Genomic DNA, 17,126 nt, shown 5'->3' with positions numbered 1-17,126 from the left:
TAGTTAGTAGTGGTGACGTGCAGCGGTAGAGTAGTACGCCCCGGCCCCGGGCGCCGGTGCGGGAGCGGCCACGATGCCGACGCCGTGCTTGTGGTGATGGTGGCCGTGGCCGCCGTGCTTGTGGAGGTGGTGCTCGATGGCCTCCTCCCGGTGTAGGACCTTGTCCTGGTGCAGCTCCATCTTGGCGGCGGCGACCTTGGCCTTGCCGCGCTCGTGCGCCAGCTTCCGTTCTGCGTGCGACCTCGCCGTGGCCGCCTCCGCCTTCTCCGCCGCCTTGGCCTGCGTGATCTTGGTCTTGGCCTTCACCTTCTCCTCCGCCGCCTGCATCTTCGCCGAGCCTCTTGATTTTGGGCTTGCTGGGTTGTGTTTCTACGATCGTTTGGATCTTGTGACTGGAAATTGCAAGTGTATTGCCTGCGCGTGTGTGTATTATGTATGGGGTGTGACCCCTATGCGTGGACGAATGGGTACCGGACGCGTGGGGGGCAACGTGCATGCACAGAGGGGCGGCGCTGGCTGCGTGCATGCCTCGTCCCTTTGCCCAGAGGTGAGGTGCCCGACGGACGGATGTTTCGAGACGAGGGAATGTCACACGTACTCCCTTCATCCGGAAATACTTATTTTAATAATAAATATATACTTTTTTTATCTATTTTAATGACAAGCATTTTTGGACGAAGAAAGTACATAAAGGAATCGATTTTTTTTAGCAGCCTCACATGTATCCGTACACTCACCCCATATGAATGCCCTATGAATATCTACGAGATCATCTTGAGATTTTACAAAGTCACTTTAGACGTCTGGTAATTGACGGGAACGTCTCCTTCCACTAAATGCATAACCAAATCCTAAAATAAATTAAGAATAAATGCGAACACCAACACTTGAACTCTGATGGGTTGAGAATACCACCAAATCAGTCCTGGAGGGAACTTTTGGTCTACCGGTACACCCTATGAGAATTTTATTTGTAATTATTAAATAAAAAGTAAACAAATTCTGAAATATTTAAAACAAGCCGACATTCCATTGTACTAGTAAAAACAATTCCAAAAAAGAAAAAAAATCTCGTTTACTTTTTTGAAAAGACAAAAAAATATGGTCAAAAAATGTGAATGGTTACCTATGGTAAGAAATATACAGTGCGAAAGAAAGTCAAGTTCATTGTAAAGCAAATTCCAAACTTTTTTGACTTTTTCTAAAATTATTTAAAAAATCCTATATGAGGTGTATATACACCCAAAAACCAAATGGAATTTCCCAATCAATCATCATGGTGCATGGAGGTAATGAAGTGCGATCACTTCGCTACTTTCTCATAGAAAGTTGGCTATCATTATTTTAGAAAAAGTTCGTTAATAAGAAAGAGGCTCATTGTACATAAAAACCCTTACATTTCTAAAAAATACTGAAAATTTAAAATACATCCGTGGATTTAAAAACTATTCACGATTTTTATAAAATATTCACAAATTTGAATAAATGTTAAAAATTAAAAACTAATATGCTGTAGAAATATTCACGAATTTTAAATGTTCATGAATTTAATATTATGGGATTTTATGGTGCATGGAGGTAATGAAGTGCGATCGCTTCTCTACTCTCTTATAGAAATTTGGCTATCATTATTTTAGAAAAAGTTCGTTAATACAAAAGAGACTCATTGTATATAAAAACCCTTACATTTCTAAAAAATAATGAAAACTAAAAATATATTCGTGGATTTAAAAACTATTCATGGATTAAAAAATATTCACAAATTTAAGTAAATTTTAAAAATTAAAAATTATTATGCTGTCGAAATATTCACGAATTTAAAATATTCAAGAATTTAAAATATTCAAGAATTTAATATTTTGGGATTTTAAAAATTGTTCACAACTATGCAAAGGCCGAATGAGTTAATAAAATCCATTATGTCAAAAGAAAAAGGTGCATGCACTGGCGTCTCACAGTTGTGGTTTGGAGCACCCACCTTCGCCTTGTGTCTTCAGCCAGGCAATGGCCTGCTACGGCACAAAGAGCAAACAAAATGCTGCTGGCTGGTGGTAACTAAGGACTAAGGCCCATGTGTCCGCAGTGCGTTCTAGCTAGCCCAGTTACAGAAACTGACTTGGCTAAAAATAAAAGTTACAGAAACTGAATCAGGGAGCTCCTATACGCCGCTTACTGCGGCAAGTAGTCGCGGTTTCGCATAGGAGGCTTCTCACCTGGGCCGGCCCATTCGGTTTACTTCACGGGATGAAAAATGTTGCAAGAAAAAGATGCGCCCGGGAATCGAACCCGCGACCAGCTACAGAGGTTCGCGGTGCACTAACCACTGCGACACAAGACCAATTGGTTAAAGAGCTGCCGCGCAAATATAAAAGTAAAGACCGGCAGCAGCAAAGAGTAAACCCAGATCGTGAAATTGCAGAAAACATCTTGGCCAAGGATCGAAAACAAGACCTCACTCAAGAGAACCACTGTACTATCTAAGGTTATGTGTCTAAAAGGGGCAGGCAGATATATATAATCTATTATAGGCGGCAGAGTAAAACAATTAAGAAAATTCAAACGTGATTTTGAAAAAGGAAAAACTTTTTGGAACACAAAGGTTATTTGCGAAGCAAACAAAAGGCAAATAAAATTGAATATGAGAAAAAATTTCGAAATTATGAACTACTTCTTGTAAACACAAATCATTTTTTGAAAAAGCAACAACAAAAATAAAAAAGTGAACATTTTTCACAATTACAAACTATTGTTTTTACCAAACTCGAGCATTTTTTAATTTGTGAATTCATTTTAAAAACATGAACATTTTTCTAATATGTGCATAAATTTTGAAAACTGTAGCATTTTTTGAATATGTGACAAATTTTGGAAACAAGATCATTTTTTGAAATCAACAGACTTTTTATAATTTGTGAACAAAAAGAAATATGCAGACATTGTTTGAATTTGTAAACCAATTTTGAAACATAAATATTTTCTGAATATGTGAAAAACTTTGGTAAGGAAAGTAGTTTTTGAATTTGTGAACAAAATTTGTAAACATGAATATTCTTGAAATTAGCAAACATTTTCTAATTTGAGAAGAAAATTTAACCATGTGAACATTTTTTGAATTTGTGATTTTTTTGGAAATGGGAAGTGTTTTTGAAATGCATTTTTTGGGTATTTGAACAGGATTTAAAGGGAGAATTTTTGAACCTTTTTGTAAACATGAACATTTTTTGAATTTGTGGACAAACAAAATCATGAACATATTCCAAATTTGTAGAACAAATTTCGAAATGGAGAACAATTCAGAAAATCCCGAACAAATTTCACGCACGAACAATTTTTTAGTACGTGAACAAAAATTGAAAACAAGAACATTTTTTGAATTTATGAACAAATTTTCCATAGAAGAATATTTGTGAACATTTTCTGAAAAGTGAATTGTTTATTGAAATTCTGAACAAATTTTCATAAGAGGAACATTTTTTGAAAATCTGCACAAACTTTGATTTTTTTAACAAAATAAAGAATGAAAGTATATTTTATGAATTTGTGAACAAAATTCAAAATATGAATATTTTCTGAATTTGTGAACAAAAATTCAAAGTGAGAACAATTTTTAAAATCACTTTATTTTTAGACCAAAGTTAGAAACGGAGAACAATTTTAAAAATTCCAAAAAAATTGAAACATGAACATTTTTGTGAATACGTGAACAAAATTTGGAAACAAGAACAATTTTTGAAAACATGAACATTTTTTCAAATCTTGGTCATTATTTGAAAAGTTCCAAAAATATGAACAAAACATTCCGAACATTTTTTGGAGAATGAAAACAATTTTTGGAATGCCCGAACAACTTTTTTAAAAATGTGAACATTATTTGAATTTATGAACAAGTTTTGTAAGCCCGACAGTTTTACAAAATTGAAAATATTTTAAAAGTACGAACATTTTTTCAGTTTCTCAACTATATTTGAAACCTGATTTATTTTTAAAAAATGGACTTGAAATGTAAAGGAAATGAAAAAAAAGAAATAGAAAAGGAAAAGAAAAGAAAGGAAAAAGAGAAAAAAAAGAAACAGAAAATCGACAAAAGAAAAAAATGGTTCAAGGAACCTTCTATAAGTTTCCCAAAACCAGAAAAACCCGGCTGGAAAACTCTGAAGGTTCCCAAAACCGAAAAGTGCCATGGGTCGGCCCACTTGAGCGCTTCGATCGTCAGCTCTGTGCGTTGCGTCGACAGTTCGACGCAGCGAGCGGCAAATAGGGGATTCCACTGAATCATCTTTCCGTTGCCGGTTATCGTTCTTGAATGTTCCTAGACTCTGGGCATGTGCCAGAAATTAGCCTGCGCACCTACCCAGGGAGTAGGTACCGGAAAATTTCCTTTGCATAGAAAGTGTGACGATGATGGTGTCCGGCTTCTAGTCGTGGTAACATGTGGCGCAGGCCCAATGGCTTGTGCGCTTTAACATACCGTTAGTTTAGTTTATATGAAGGGTCCATTTTGCTTTAATCTATGTCTTAGTATATTGTCGAAACACAAATGGCAATCAGCCTAGCCCGATTAACATATTCACACTGAAAATGCTGCTTCATCTCCAAACGAGCTTCTAGTGATATATGGAGTTGAAAATGCTTCCGTGTGGACGGGTCAAGCATATATATAGAGTTGCCAGTTCCTTCAAAATTTTGGGGTACAATATATAGATATGCAACCGACATAAATCTTCAATAACTTAACACACAATAATAGGAGACATAGTGAAAGAAACCACTGTTTCAATGGAAATAAATGTTCCCAAACAACAACAATATAGGGAAAATACCTGTCAATTTCATAAATATATTGAATCGACACGAGTGGGCATTCTCCTGCTTCATGGCCTTTACCACATTTCTCTCCTATTCCAAGTTTTGCACTAGTTGGCATAAACAAGGCAAGGCAAGGGCAGCAGGTTAGCTAGCAAGTAGCAGGTTAGCTGAGCAATCCTGCAGGTCACAGCTATGGTTTGTATGCATTTGCTAGGTGTATTTCTCACCGGTCGCCCATCTGCCCAGCTCCGCCTTCCTGGATGCGCTGCAGCCTTGGTCTCCTCTCCCTGCCACACGCGCCGCCCTGACCAGGTACCAACTGCATGCATTTTTCTTTCTTTCTTTCTTTCTTTCTTTGATTTATTTCTTACTTTTTTCATTTGTTCATGTTCGCACCTTTTCTTTCCTTTTGTTCATTCTACCTTTTTTTATTGGTTTTTAGTTTCTATTATATTTTCAATATTTTCTCTCCTTATTTTATTTTTTCTTAAATTTTATCATTTTTTTCCGGATTTGTTTTACTTTGTTTCCTCATCGATTTTCATGCTTTTCTTCGGGTTTTCATTTTTCTTTGTTTTTCAGGTGTTTATTTTGTTTACTTTTATGTTTCTTCAGTTTTCACCGCTTTGTTTGTTTTTTCATCCAATGTCTTCATTTTTCTTACACATTTGTACATTTTACGTATACATCAGGACATTTTCGCACATGCTACACATTTTGTAAATACATGATTAGCACTTTTCAAAAAAAGATGTTTGATGATTAATGTTTTCATGCACATCATTCAGTTTTGGTTTATATCAGGAACTTTTGTTAATACATGTTAATATTATTGAAATAGATGATTAAAGTATTTTTATATATGATCAACATTTTTAAATATTTGTGTTTTATGTTCAAAATTATTAACACATGTTCTATATTTTTTGTATACATCAGAAACATTGTTTTGTACATGTCTAACTTTTTTAAATAGGTGATTAACATTTTCTCAAATTTTTGTGTTTGAAGACTACTTTTTCATATACATTGTATTTTTTGGTATGTATCACGAACATTTTTTATACATGGTTAGCATTTTTTTAATACATGATTTACATTTTTTTGGTACACGGTCGGTCAACACTTTTCAAAATTTCTTTTTTTAATTCATCTTTTTTACTACATGTTGTGCATTCATGGTCTACACTTGGAACATTTTTCATCCAAATTTAAAGTTTTTAAAATAGAGGTTTAACATTTTTTCAAATGCATGAGTAACATTTTATAGATACACTAGCAAGATGCCCGTGCATTGCACGGAACATCAAGATGCATTTTTTTTACAAAACACATTTTTCTTGTGGACCCATCAGGAAGTAATCCCATGTGTAAAAACTAATGATATCTCGAGAAAAATGAGAGATAAGGTAAGGAGGAGTGGGGCGTGGTGGTGATTGATGGTCGAACTGAGCGGAGGCATGAGATGGACGACACCGGCAACGACTACCATGCCAGATTGTTCTAGAGGCTCCCTTTTTTAGTTGCTCAACAATGAAGTTGTGGGAGATAAGGATGAACGAGGAAAGACCGTATCTGCAAATGTGAAAAGAGGTGCGGGTAGTTTTTTTGTAAAATTGCCATAGTTTGCTTTTTGTCCGCCTGGTATAGATCGGACGATTTATATTGCAAGATGGCAGGAACGCCATCATCACCAACTCGGTTTTTTATAAGAGTTGAGATGACCAGCCTTTTTCATACACATTTTTTTTATATAATTTCCGTACACATGAGAAACATTTTTATACACATTTAACAATTTCTAAATGCTTTTTATATATAGTGGATCATCAATCTACTGTAATAATATGATCCTACAGAGTGATAGTTAAAATATGCATCTGCGTTTCCTCAGCACAAAAAGCAATCAGTTCAGCTCACTGCACACAAATATATACTGAACTATTTGCTTTTTTTAAGGACATATACGGTCGTATTTTTTCAATCACTCCGTTGGATCATGTTATACAAATAGAATTTTTGTGGCCTCCCGCAAGCTGGGCCGACTAAGCCCGCGCTCCCTGGGGCGGCCCTGCCCTATGTGTTGCGTCAAGCGAGACATTGACGGGCCTATATGTCACCCGTGGTGATTCCTATTACGCTATGCTTCCATATATCCATTGAGGTCCTAATATATATTTGGTATTCCTAGAATTTTAATTCAACTATTTGGGTTGGAAACAAAAAAATCATCCGAAATCAAAGGAATTTAGATACATTATAACTGAGCACTTTTCCTGTCCTCTCAGGCCATTAGCCTTCGTGGCCGTTGGATCGTCACTTCTGTGAGTTTTGTGCCGTCTGATTGTCTCTAATCCTATCCGGAGTGGGTTTGTTCGATCCTAACGAGCGCTAATGCTTTTCGGGCCGCTGCTCTGGTGGCTTTTTTCGGCTTCTGTGAGTAAATTGGGCCTATGAGGCCTGTAATCGTCCCTTGCAAGCACGACCCATCTGGAAAAATAGCAGATGTGCGAGACGTATCCTCTTCCTATCGTCGTTGCTCCTTCCCGCAACCACTCTTGCGCGTGGCGGCCAGGGTTAGTGATATTCGATCCTCTGATGCGGAGCGATGCGAGGCGAGCGGATGCAAGCAGCTGCTGCGGCAGGGAGATGGGATTGCCGGATTGGTAGCGACTGAAGATGGCCCGCCGGCATAAAAGCTGTGAAGCGTCAGTTCTTGGTAGCCACTCATGGCACCAATGTGCGCCACTTGCCTCAAGACCGACAGGTTGGTACGAGCGGCCACCCCTCGGGAAGAACTAGGGTAGGCTCTGCCATCACCGATTTGGGATCCGTCCTCGTTTCCCCTAGCCTAATCTCTTCCTCCTCGTCTAGCAGGCCATCGCGCTACACTGACGTCAACCTCGAGCGGCAGCGCACCTCCCCCGACCTCAACCTCGAACAGCGGCGCCGCCAAACTCGGCATCCCCATGTGCGCTGCCGCACAACATGGTCATCACCTTGCCGCACTGCTCCACGCTGGCTACAGGTACAACTCATATTCCCCACTTACGCAATATGCTTCAGACATGGCTGCAGACGACCTCACGCAGTATATTAGGAACAAGAATATCTTCATTACGTGAGAACTTTGACATAATACAAGGCCCCTGACATTGATCGTAGATACACTCAGATTGAATCATGTGAATTCCATAGTATCTGCACAATATATATTTTCTACTTATCGTCGGAACCCCAAATAAACTCAAATTTCTCTCTTCTTTTATATGATGGAGTCGTATGTTTGAAGTGTGCACTGTATGTGGCTGATAAGTTTTTAATTGGTTCTTTCTCTTTTACAAAATTGAGCAGAAAGAAAAAACAGATCTTTTCGTTTAATTTGACAGAGAAAGGTTGAACACATGGAAGACGCTTCAATTCTGTCAGAGGAATGGACGCCCAAGTATCTTGTGTTTCACTTTGAGGGGAAACCGCATCAAGAGAAATTCAAGAATCTGTTGTCTAACAAGGTTTAATAAATGTCTATGCATTTCTCTTATTTATTTTATGTATCCATTGCTCATTTTTTATTTATCTCTTCATCTTTTGAAATTAGTACGAAAACCAAACATCTTTCCAAACTGCTGTGTAGAAACTAATATTTGAAGCCGACATGCACAACGAGGATGGTTATCTGCTTCTTTAAGCCGTCCAATGTCACATTAGTTCCTTTCTTAGCAGCTCCTGAGAAAATATAAATTCACTGTTTCAGAAGGAAGTGAGCCTCCTTAGTTTTACCTAGATCCTTCAGCACGGAAATCTGCAAATCATTTGTACCTTTTTTATTTCTTTTTTCCACAAGATATTTAATCTTAGTTTATATGCAGACTGCACATGCTAATGTTCTTTGTGATTGAAGGCTACCTAGATATGCTTACAGATTGCATCCTGCTTGGGTTTTGTTTTTGTTGCAGATGCATACCAAATAAGCTTGCCATTTACAGGATGCAGTTCGAGCAATTGTTTGACGAATCTCAACATTTGTTTTATACAGAATTTTACTACAAACCTTGTTCTATTTGTAGAAAAGGTTAGCTCACTTACTCAATGTACGCGTGGGGGTGGGTTATACAGATCACAAACCTTAATGTGATATTGTCATTTGAAATTGTTATCTTGCCTGAATTTTTCTTCTGTCATCATCCATCAATTGATGTACTGTACTTTAAATTTTCCTACCACTTTGTTCGACAAAACCCAACTTTTCAAGGCTTTGACATGTTTTCACTCTGCGACTCATAGGTTTTGTTCACTCTACAGTTTAGAATTTACTTTGGACAAAATGTTGACATTTTCCTTTTGGCTCTTTGTTTAATCATTCTTATATTGTGATGCGGTGCTATATAGAGTTACCTGAGCTTTACATTGTGTACTGTATACCCATGCTAAAAACAGGTATGTTCTCTTAAGTAGTGATAGGCTATCAATTATTATGATTTACGTGATACATCATATATTTTCGTTATTATATTTATTCATGCATATGACTCTTTATGCCAACTTTGAGGCTGCCAAGCCAATATCTACAAAATAATTGTCACTGGGAGTCGCAAGATGCACTGTTTAGTAGTTGGGTCATGATATTGTCCCGTCGATTGCTAATAAAGGAGCGGAATACAAGTTGACAGAGAGAATACTCATTTATTATGATGTTTTTCAAGTGCAAACTGATAATGTATTGAAGTGTTACATCTGGAAGATAAATCCCCATGTGCGGCGATGTTCGTAGAGAGAAAAAGGAAATCTTGCATGTTGCACAAAATTCTTGTCATTTAATATGATATACATAGTATACTCGCTACAGTTTGTGTTGGTTGTTCCATCTTGAAAGACATTCTCCAATTGCAGCCATATTTAGGGTTCACTGGCTCTCGATGCCGCTTGGCACAAATGATTGTGAAACATCACCTGGGCCCTGAAAAGTTGAACTGGTGAACTCAACCGAGAAATTTCATGTAGCTGAATTACAACTTTTTTCACTGCATATTAGCCTCTTCTCCTACGGGAAAAGCTGAATAGCCAGCATTTATAATCCTGTATTACATTATAACAGTGTCCTATTCCTATGTACGCATACTTTGTGTTCTTGTATAACTACCAAATCACCACGAAATCATTTCATGCTCTATTACTATTGTCTATATGTAGACCGCCAGTTCTCCAGGGCTGAATCATCCAAAGTTATGGCAATGCATGTTTACATCACCCACTGTTATCATGTGTACGCTTTGTGCTTTCAATGATCCAGCTTCTGACAATATTAGGGGAAATCATCTATGATGCTTCCTTGATTATGAACAATTACAAAAAAAAGAATATTTAGTGAGGTCTCAAATTCCGTATTCAAATACCTCAGGTGTGAGACCAAACTTGAAGCAAACTGAAGTTAAGAGTTAAAAAAACCAATCATCCCCTACCATGGCACTACTTGGCTCTTCCCAATTGATGTCCAATATATAGGAAGTTTGTACAAATGTAACTTCGGCGTTATTTTGTCACTATGTTTTTGATAGTATGTTTTATGATTGTGTATACATAAAGGTCCTATCATTCCATTGGAAAAATAGACGGGCGCGGCAACGCGCGCCATCAGTGATCTAGTACAATCACAAAATCGTGCCTACGCACCACTCTATCCCACGTTTCCGAGCCCTCCTCCGAGACGGCTAGGAATCACCCCTCCTGTAAAACATAACGTTACATTCCTTTTTGTTCCCCCACTCGACCAGGGGAAACCCTTCTTTCTTCGCATGACTGGCAAAGAGAAGGCGGCGACCAGGGAATTCCGCCGATGTCAGTGTGCAGGTAAGCTCCTCTCATAGCCCCCACCTCCTCGTATGCCAACACCGGCATCCCCTACTGCTGTAGCTCACTCCCCTCTTCCTATGGCGCACCATATTTGTCACCCCGTCTCCTCTTCCATGGTTGTGCGTCCTGGACCTAGACATCTTTCACCGCTCTTCCTCCCCTACCCCCTCTCCAGTTTCCCTCCATGCCATCGACCACCTCCACATCTGTCGTTGGGTCCACACCTCGTCTGCCCCTTCCCAAGGATGAGGAGCTGCCAGATACCCTCTTTTCCCCTCTCCTTATTCCCCTTCCATGGCCCCCACTTTCCGTTTTCTTTGGCCATGCTTCACTTGTTGCTTCCCTTATATGAAGAGCTGCCAGATCTTTTCTTGTTTCCTTTTCTTGCAGATTCTTTCAACCCTGGTTGTATCTTGTTGCTGATTTGGCTAAAAATTGGATAAGACGAGGTTGAATTAAGGTAAGAAAATATGGATTCGATATGATGAAATATATTCTCGTGGTCATGATCTTGAAGGTTTATTTTGTCGTGTGTTGGTCATGTATAATAGATTCATGGATGCATGTTGTTGTTATGTATATCTCAAAGGAGGCCGCTTCCTGATGGTCTTTTGTCTGATAGCATAGCTGACCGTGATGGTGCATTGTGTGTTCTTTGGTACATGCATCATCTTGATATTAATATATATGAAATCTTTTCATGCAATTTGCACTCCCATGCACCATTTATTTAATGACAGCCATTGATAGGTATGTGATTTTCTTTGTTGCTTGTATATGCATTTTTTTATCAAATTTGCTAAAGGAACCGCAATAGTAAAGAGGACGTACCTCTCATGGGATGATGAGATGGATGTTGTAATTCTTGAGGTAGTTGTTCATCATCACAACATGGGTGACCATTCATAAAATGGACGTAAACCACATGTTTACAATGCAACTATAAGGAATGTGAAGGAAAAGTGTTACAAGGATATCACAAACGACAACATATTAGGAATGCTTAGGATGTTCGAAAGCAATATGGTGTCATTATTGAAAGTGGTTTTGGGTGGGATTAGGTCAACCATAAAGTATCTATTGATAGTGCCCATGCACATAAGGAAGACATGGCTGCTATTGTTGCCTTGACGTTATGCAAATGATGCTTTCCTGTTTGTCTTATAGAACTTGAACCCATTTGAACTATATTGTGAAGTTTGGAACTATGTATTTGTTGTTGTTGTTGTTGTTGTTGTTGTTGTTGTTGTTGTTGTTGTTGTTGTTGTTGTTTGAACTATTTGTTGTACTTTGTTGGTGTAAGAGAATTACTGTTGTTGTTGTTGCATTAATATTATTTGTTGTCGTCCTGCATTTCTAAAATACTCCCTCCGTCCCATAATATGATACGTTATTACATCCAAGTATAGTGGATGTAATAATGTCTTATATTTTTTTTCCAAATAATCATTTAATTATCATCACCGATTGTACATATTTTATTTTTATACATATAGAACAAAGCATCATGTTTTTGTACTCATGTTTTACTTCCATAGTTTGAAATCCAAACATAATTTTGTGTTGAGACCTCACTTGATTCCATGAACCGAGTCAGTTAGCACTTAGACAACTGAATTCATATTAATGTCCATCACAGTTCTCTTGTTCAGCTGGTATTCCACACAATTCAATAAGGAGCCCTCCAATACACACATCCAAACAGATAATTACGGCTCGCCTGCAACGGGGCGGTATTATAGTTGTGGGTGAGTTATTTTGTGTGTGTTTTTATCGTGCTTTCACATTTTTGCGCATTTGGTCTTTGATTTTTCCTTTTTGGTTTTACTTTCGTTTTCTTTGTTTCTATCTTGGTTATTTACTTGCGCATTTGGGTTATTTACCACACATCTACATACATCAGGATTATTTTTTATACACATTTAACACATTTCAAATACATAACTAACATTTTTCTAAAATATTTGTTTTGATGTCTATTTTTTTCATATACGTTGTGCATTTTTGGTATACATCTAAAATATTTTATGCACATTTAATATTTTTCACATACATGATTAGTATTTTCTCAGGTACATGTTTAGACCATATTTTAATATGTGTTTTTTTTCAAACACAATATTGGAACATTGTTTGAATCAATAAAACATTTTTAAAAGGTTATGTGAACATTAATTTTTTCAAATCACAAACATTTTTGAAACTTATTACATTTTTATAAACATAATTTTTAAAAATGGTAGGACATGTTTTTTTAATTGTACAATTTTTTAAAGTGTCATGTACACTGTTTTAATAATATCAAGAATTTTTTAAGTTACGCTAACAAATTTTTGCAATGCGTTAACATTTATCAAATTATGGTGTGTATTTTTAACTTTTTTAAATGAACTAAGTTTTTAGAAATTGATGTACTTGCGATATTTCTGAAAAAATAAACGGAAATGAACAAAAAGAAAAAGAAAACTTGTGTACGTGCCTACAGATGAAGAGATAATATTGAGTGACAAAAGGCCATACAACACGCGTGATTATGTGCCTCGCCCAATTAGCTGGTGCTGCGCGCGACGCTTGTGTACGACTCACAAGTGAGACATAGACTCCAACAATTAATTGGCGGTGCAGGATGTGTTGTGATGCTTCATGCGGTGAGATTTGTTGTGGAAAAAAAACTCAACAGGTGGGGACTTGTCGTACGGATGCGTAAGGCAAGGAGGCAAATTATAGCGACAGGAAAAATCACATGCTATTTACATCTGGTGGTGACGCTGGCAAGAAAAGCAACACCGAGCATATGAGTTTGTGCAATGGACTACACAAACCAAAATACTTGAACCGACGGTTTGAACCGACGGTTCAAGTATTTTGGTTTGTGTACCGTGGCATTTGCGGCAGGTATCGTGGTTCAGCCGGTTGGTTTATGAGAAAGAGATGGTGTAATCTATCTTAGACTATTGGAAAAGAATAACCCAGATCATCATATATTCATGAGCTAAAAGCCAGCAAGAAACTAAATAAGTTTGTTGTGTATGAAGCTAGATGGATTAATTCACTAGGCAGAAATACGCCGTCCTTCACGATAAGTGGATTTTCACACACGGGATGGTCAGCAATTTTTGTCCAAATGACTAAGGAACCAAATTCCTTTCTCCAACCAGCCATATTCAAGTTCATGTTTGCCATATCCCTTGAAGGCTTAATGTAAGGGCACTTAACTATGCAACTCAGGCATATCTCCCAGATTCTAATGGTAGCCCCAAGATGGCTTTCCAAATGGCTTGCATTGCCTGATAAACTTGCCAATGCAGTGTTTGACTTCCTGCCAAAAAGAGCATCGTTTCTGGCTCTCTAAATACACCACAAAAGGGTCAAAATCTTTGTGAGGGAAACTTATGGGTGATTGGAATTTAAAATGGATGTGATTAGAGAAGGAATAGTTGCATGGCTCTGAAAATTTTGTTCAGATCTACCGTGGTCCAGAGAACCAAGCAGCTTTAGCAAACGGACAAGTCAAGAAAAGATGCATATCATTATCCTATCGCTCACATCTGGCGGAATGCTTGTTAATATGGGAGGAGTACTTACCTGCTCTTATATCTGTTGGATTGCCTTTCTTAAAAGCCCCCATGCTAAAGTTTGTACTCTCGGTACCATTCCTTTTTTCCTCCATACATGCTTTAAGAGTTGCTTTATATCTTGTGGTACCTGCTTAGATAGAGGTTCTCCCTGCTGTTGGATATCTAGTAAGCAAGCCCTGTAAGCAATCTTAGAGGTAAAGTTCCTTGAATTTTTTGAACAAGGGGAAGGGTCCAGAAGTACCTAGCACTGCATTAGTCAAAGCAGTGGCCAGTAAAATTTACAAATAGGACACCAAGACACTAAAAATTACAGACCAGACACTAATCGTCACCGTTGCAGGGGACGAACTACTTGGTCCGGCGAGACCCCAACAGATGAACACCACGGGCTCCTTCATCAAGCAAAACTGTCTCCCATTGACCTCTATGACCTGGAGGAATGATAATGGCCGCCATTGGGCCTAAAGATAGAAGACTCGTCATAGAAAACCCGCCAACCATCATGGACTCCATAGCTCCTGCGAAACCACCGTGGTCTGTGCTCGGGATCTTGCAAGCGATCATACAATTGTTGATCTCTTTTTTAACATGAAACACACAATTCAATATCAAGCCTAGATCTACCAATTTTCTCCCAACTGCAAAATTCTAACAATTGGACGGTATAAATTTCGTTTCCGGTAGTAATGTACCATCCACTCTATTAGTTAATCATTGCTCCCACCCTCGGATTTTTTCTTGGCAATAATACCCATGTGAGACCATTCCTTTGGCTAGGTATGTCGATCTCAAGAGCCACTTCAGATTTTGGCATTTGAAAAATAAGGATATCATCGCTAGATGTCTATCCTACACATGAACCGCCTAAGATACACCTCATATGTGTCCTGTCATGGATAGGATACGGTATTTGGTAATATAGCTTGATGTCAAAAGTTGAAGAGTCCTAGTACAAAAGCTATTGATGTATAGATCACCTACCACCCGCATGGCATTGAAGTTATGTTATCGCAACATACTCCTATAAATATCGGCATACTGGCCATCTCAACCCCTGCCTTCATTCCGCTCTTCACCCAATTACATGCGCTCGAGATGGCCATTATCTCATGACAACATGAGGCAAACACATATCAAGATCTTACCGTGTAGAATAAAAAAAAGTATGTTAGCTTGAGAATAGGAGACGTTGGGAAGGGATGATTTACTAAAACGGAAAGACCAAGTATTGCATGGTGTTATGCCTCAGGGCAACACCTTGCCGCTTGCAATCATCATGAGAGGGTTGTGGCAACATGTTTTGGCCAACATGTACTCCATGTTTTCCCACATGGCGGTGTGCTCTGGCCACGTCACCTTCACCTCATTCTCAAAACCATAATGGTCTTGCCACCGGCCACGCCATCCACACCTAGATTCCGGGCATGGCTGCTCATTGGCAGCACATTCACTAACACATCACAGTCAGATGCAGTGATGGCTATATAACTAACGAGAAGAAACAAGACAAAGGGAAATGCTCGGTTTCAAAATTGTCTTATTACTCACACACTAGTAGATTAGTAGTACAAGTCTAATCGTGTCTACCAAATATTAGAATGTGTTGTATTTTGATTCTAAAACTCCATGCTAATATGCGGTGTGGCCCACACCCATGTAATATTTTGCTTGGAATTATTTTGTAGTAAATCACACTAGTTCACAATGCAGTTCAGCCCCACCTACCGACTCATTAGTCTACTCATCTACCCCCGTCTCTATGCTTTCCTCTCTCATGATACAGTAGCTGGTGCCATAGTGGACGGCAGGATGGCCACATATTTACCTGATCTGCTCCCAGGTGGTGAGATGAAGAATGAGGACGCGGAGACAGGACTAGGCCGCGATGAGAGGCGCCAGTTCCTGCACCAGGTGTTGTTGGGGAGGATCTAACCCATGCTAGGTGGCATCGACGGAGGCATCACCGACCGGCTCCCTGATGGCGGAAAGACGCACCTCGTCCTCCAGAACAAGCTCGCTCACCGCTAGGGCTAGGCTTCTCCATTGTTAGGCACGTCCTCTTCCCATCGCCCAAGGTAGGCCGCTGGTGAGTGATTCTTCATTCCCTTTTCGAGCAACGGCTTGGTTTGCGAGTTGGTCTGGCTTTGCCTTGAAGGCTTCAAGCTTCTTGTGTTAGACGGAATGCTTGCGAAGCTACAGGTACTGACATGAAGTCCTGTTAATCCATTAGTAATTAGTTACTCAAAACCGAAGTATTATTCCAAGAAAGATTTCATCTCTGGGTGTGTGGTACAAGTTAAAAACAACAATAGTGATGTTATTGTAAACTAATTGGAAATAACAACAAAATACCCATTTTTTTTCTATTACAAACCACAAACACTGTAAGAACCAAATGCTTTGAAGCATTCCTAGAGTGATGAACAGTTGAATAGCTTCTTGTGTGTGATCAGTAAACCTAACCATGCAATTCGATTCATGTGTAGCTTGATTAAAACTCTCTTGCTCTAGTCGGTTGTTTGACAGAAGCTTGCAAACCCTATTAATCCAGTAGCTAGATAAGGATTTCCAATCTATCATCTTTTACTGTTACTAAAAAATCAGTGGTTACTACGAAATAATATTTCCAAGTCCAAACCACAAAATAAATATTCAGCAACTTTCCTCTATCTGTTCTAGTACTGAACGACGACCATTCTTGTTTTTCGTTCACATGATAGCAGTTCTCGCTTAAGAAATCACTCCTTTAAAGGATGTTGGAGCCACGCCCTTCGATGCCCTCCACGCCATATGATCCCGGCGCTCCGCACACCTACTCCCGTGTGGCGCCATCCGTGCTGCCCGGTCGCATAATCTCGTGCCTCATTGCAACAGCGTCTCCGGAGACGCGCG

At 38.8% G+C, this 17,126-nt stretch overlaps 1 protein-coding gene across 1 annotated transcript; it reads right to left on the bottom strand.

Annotated features, from left to right (window-relative positions):
- Window positions 1–327, bottom strand: LOC119289918 (late embryogenesis abundant protein 6-like). The gene has a single exon (XM_037569089.1). It carries the CDS (start codon window positions 325–327, stop codon window positions 4–6), a length of 324 nt encoding a protein of 107 aa, XP_037424986.1. The 3' UTR covers window positions 1–3.
- Window positions 328–17,126: the final 16,799 nt, after the last annotated feature.

Source organism: Triticum dicoccoides, chromosome 4A, assembly GCF_002162155.2.
Source record: "Triticum dicoccoides isolate Atlit2015 ecotype Zavitan chromosome 4A, WEW_v2.0, whole genome shotgun sequence".
NCBI classification, from domain to species: Eukaryota; Viridiplantae; Streptophyta; class Magnoliopsida; order Poales; family Poaceae; genus Triticum; species Triticum dicoccoides.
Note: the sequence above shows the minus strand (reverse complement) of the source record. Positions and strands in the feature narration are given on the sequence as shown.

Bases quoted from the DNA above. Each gene is read 5' to 3' on its own strand.
- LOC119289918 (XM_037569089.1), bottom strand. From the start codon at position 327: ATGCAGGCGGCGGAGGAGAAGGTGAAGGCCAAGACCAAGATCACGCAG.